At 43.1% G+C, this 1,665-nt stretch overlaps 1 protein-coding gene across 2 annotated transcripts in view; it reads right to left on the bottom strand.

Annotated features, from left to right (window-relative positions):
- myo1eb (myosin IEb) overlaps positions 1 to 1,665 on the bottom strand; it is a gene marked incomplete in the record, with an annotated part of 29,767 nt that overhangs the window by 5,285 nt on the left and 22,817 nt on the right. The window contains 3 exon segments of one of the 2 annotated variants that reach the window (XM_014028541.1): positions 183 to 372; positions 455 to 529; positions 630 to 787. In XM_014028541.1, the coding sequence (XP_013883995.1) occupies positions 183 to 372; positions 455 to 529; positions 630 to 787 (423 nt within the window). 2 annotated transcript variants of the gene reach the window in all.

Here is a 1,665-nt window from a genome sequence, read left to right as displayed (position 1 = left end):
TGGTTAATGAGTCTGATTTTACTAGTTCCAATGGTTAATGAGTCTGATTTCACTGGTTCCAATGGTTAATGAGTCTGATTTTACTAGTTCCACTGGTTAATGAGTCGTGATTTCACTGGTTCCAATGGTTAAATAGTCTGATTTTACTGGTTGCATTGGTTAGTGGTGCAAAGCCTCCTCACCCTGCAGCACCCTGATCTGGGACCTTCATAAAGCCCATGTCTTGGTTCTGGGCAGACTGGCGTCCAGAGCGATGCTGGTTCTGTAGACGGGGCAGGGTGGGCTGCTCCATGGTGGTCTGCTTTCTGAGCAGGGATTGTCTGGAGGAAGTCTGCTGGCCTCGATGTGCACTGCCGCCTCTGAAAGGTGCTGCTGAAGTGACAAATAAACCTATAATAATAATTTTGACATTCAGACAGAGATGTTCTGACACCTGAAGTTGATCCTCATGTACCTGAGTTGTTCTGCTTAGTGGGCGGAGCCCGGTTGCCCATGTATTGGCTCTTACGTTTGTCTTTCCTTGTTGGTCCTGCAGATCAGACAAGACAGGAAGTGACAGAAACAGACAGGAAGTGATGTGTAGCAGACACAAAGTTCTAACTCAGTAGCAGAGCTCTATTAGAACTTACTAGAATTTTTGGGAAGACCTGGTCCGATGGAGACTTGCAGGACTTTCCCACTGGGCTTCAGTACTGCTTCATCTCCCTGACCCACCTGGAACTGGATTTGCCTGAAGCCAGAAGAGCTGAATGGACCCCAGCCACCCTTCTTCACCTTAAACTCCAGACTGGAGGTAGATATGTGGAGGATGGAAACAGCATAAAAGTTCTGAAAGTCCAAACTCAGAGCATGTCTGTACACCTACAGTATTTAACACCTGTGTCATCAGTGCTGCTCCTGACCAAACGTATTATTTTATAAACCAGACATGTTGAGTTTTTACTTCTTCTTTGAGAAACCAGAATCAACCAACAACGTTTCTGTATAAAGGAAGGTCACATGATAGCACTCTGTCTTTACCAGAACAGTGTTCTGAACCAGGTCTGATCAGAACTCTGTGGCAGGTAACAGGTAGACACTTCCTGCTTAGCATTAGCAGCTAACACTAAAGACCTACAGCTCATTCAAACATCAAAACATGAACCATTTATTACAACAATCCACCTCATGCAAAGACACGTGGAGCTAAAGTGTCAGGACAGACGTGGACAGGCTAATGACACCCAGACAGGAAGAGAAACCGGGTATCAGGACACTTACCCCCCAACAATTAGTCCTTTCAACCAAGAGTTTCAGGACAGGTATTAGTGTGTAAATAGACATTTGATTTCTAATATGATTTAAATATAGCACAGTCCTGAATGCATCAGTTATAGTTCAACTTAAAATAGAGTTTGTTTGTTTTTTGGAGGTTAATAAAATAATAATTCATTATTATTATCATCATCATCATCATCATCATCATCATCACTATTATTATTACCACCACTAGGTGGCATAGTGGTGAATTCACACCAAGGAGTTTAAATGAAACTACTGGATTGTTCAGAAAGCACGTGGGTAAATGTCCTAGTGGGGTATATGTCTTAGTGGGGTATATGTCTTAGTGGGGTATATGTCTTAGGGGGGTAAATGTCTTAGTGGGGTATATGTCTTAGTGGGGTA

This window comes from Austrofundulus limnaeus, unplaced genomic scaffold (genome assembly GCF_001266775.1).
Source record: "Austrofundulus limnaeus strain Quisiro unplaced genomic scaffold, Austrofundulus_limnaeus-1.0 Scaffold778, whole genome shotgun sequence".
NCBI lineage: Eukaryota > Metazoa > Chordata > Actinopteri > Cyprinodontiformes > Rivulidae > Austrofundulus > Austrofundulus limnaeus.
The sequence above is the reverse complement of the archived record's forward strand: the minus strand, read 5'-3'. Positions and strand labels throughout refer to the sequence as shown.